This window comes from Etheostoma spectabile, chromosome 19 (genome assembly GCF_008692095.1).
Source record: "Etheostoma spectabile isolate EspeVRDwgs_2016 chromosome 19, UIUC_Espe_1.0, whole genome shotgun sequence".
In the NCBI taxonomy this organism is placed as follows: Eukaryota; Metazoa; Chordata; class Actinopteri; order Perciformes; family Percidae; genus Etheostoma; species Etheostoma spectabile.
The window spans coordinates 10937078-10939082 of NC_045751.1; the positions used below are offsets into that span (position 1 = coordinate 10937078).

Consider the following 2005-nt stretch of genomic DNA (forward strand, 5'->3'; position numbering starts at 1 on the left):
CCACCCTCACCCTGTCAACCAATAGGAAACAACTGTGCTGTAAAACTTTAGCTAAATGTTAACCATGCCATGCCACTTCCACTATAATCAATGAAACTGGCGACATAAGAGCGGTGGTGATTTTGTGGGAGTTTTTGTAAGAAATTGCAAGAAAAGTTGCAATGACTTTTGTATTCACTATATACTCTTTTTCGTGTAGTTCTTAAGAATAAAATGGAAACTTGTTTTGAGGAGAATAAAATTACTCTAGGCTGAGTTTTCCTAGTAAACTTACCAAAAAGGCTCAAGGTGCTGCGAATGTTGGTATAATATGAAAATGGCTGGTGGATTTAAGTTATTGAATAAATCAAAGTTGAACATAAGTACGTGTGTCAGTGGCTTGTTGACTTTAACATTGTTAGTTAATTTCCTATCCTGGGCCGGGACACACATTCACACGGTTTGATGACGTCATTATTGGACTTTAACTTATCATTGCACTTACAATAACAAGCGTAGCTGTGCTCAATTTAGGTCGTTGTGTCGTCTCATCTCCGGTTTTTCCTGTATCCAGCGTGTGTGTGTTTGTGTTGGTGCGTGCATCAGTTGCGGGGTGAACCCAGCAGCCACGCCCGCTGCAGAGAGCCGACAGGATGGAAACAGCAGCCGCTCTCAGCGACTTCAGAGTGAAACACTGTTACAGCGTGCATTGATGTTAAAATGTTTACAGGTTGGCAGGACGGTCTGAAATGTGTTGCACTGTGTTTTGCTGTTTTTGTAAATGTCAGTTGTTCATATCAGAAACAAGGAAATAAATTTGGTGACGTACGTGTGACGTCAACCCCGTTCTCACTCCCGCTTGGTCTTTGGCTCTCAGAGTCGCATACTGATACAAAGTCTGGCACGTGGGACTGCTGGGATTGGCTGAAGTCGCGGGAAACTCCGGTTATTGGTCATATTTGTGCTAAAGTTGTGGTGATTGGTTGAAATGGCTTGAATTGGAGCGATCATGACATTGTGAAATCCTGGAGGGACTGACATAGATAAAGTGACTTGATGACTATCAGTGAGAATATTGGCAGTATGGTTTTGATAGTTTCTAATTTTATTCTTTGTTTCCTGTCACCTGCGCCTTTTGACAACATCTGACAATAGATCGTTTCACAGTGCTCAGCCGGCTCTAAAAACTAAAGAAACACAAATCCAAAAGCAACAGCTCACCGTCTTGCCTGTGACACAGAATCCTGCGCTGCAGGTGTTGCCAGTGGAAAAATTTATTCTGCGGCACAATCACTCCTTGAATGGCCCACATACGTTACGCGTGCAGTGTAACCAAAGCATGAGTGCAAATGTAAAATGTTATACCTTCACTTTTAAAACTCAGCTTCCTCCACAGATAAACATTGTGAGCATTGGTACCGTTGCAACAGAGATCCGGTCAGCCTCCATGGACAACATCCTGGCAACGGGAGTCACTGCGACCCTGCTTGCTCCTGAAGGAGTGTGAGTGGCGACTAAGACCAAAAATACAATAACAAACATTTTATGTAAACCTAACAATGATGAGAACATGGATACACTTACACTTCAGGTCTATCATATTTACAACATGGTGTATATTCAATATAAATATGCATTGAGCTCTGTCCTATTCATTTGCAAGTGTCCCTGGGTAGGGACAGACTGGGACAGAAATTCGTCCCTTACGGGGACATTTTTGTCTTTATAATTGCAATAAACAGGCTCATGTGAGATTATGGCACTAGCAGCCTGAGGCGCAATTAAAGGCTTTCATAATTAAAGCTTTCATAATTAAATAATACACACAATTCATAAAACCTTCAAATACACTACCATGGCACCATCGTAAAATGGAAATGCTTGCATATTTAAAAGATAAACACACCCAAGACACCAAAGTACAAAGACCGAGCAGACCAGACGCAAGCTTTTACTTTGAAAAGTAGAAACCCGAGGGCACCAGACGGGAGGCTCCAGCCTGCAGTATAGCATATTTTTGTTAAAC

The 2005-nt window shown here is 41.9% G+C and overlaps 1 protein-coding gene across 3 annotated transcripts in view; it reads left to right on the forward strand.

Moving 5' to 3' along the window:
• si:dkey-9k7.3 (circularly permutated Ras protein 1) overlaps window positions 1-2005 on the forward strand; it is a 19250-nt gene that overhangs the window by 14721 nt on the left and 2524 nt on the right. For all 3 annotated transcript variants that reach the window (XM_032499427.1, XM_032499428.1, XM_032499429.1), the window contains one exon: window positions 1376-1482. In XM_032499427.1, coding sequence (XP_032355318.1) covers window positions 1376-1482 — 107 coding nt within the window. The remainder of the gene's footprint in view (window positions 1-1375; window positions 1483-2005) is intronic.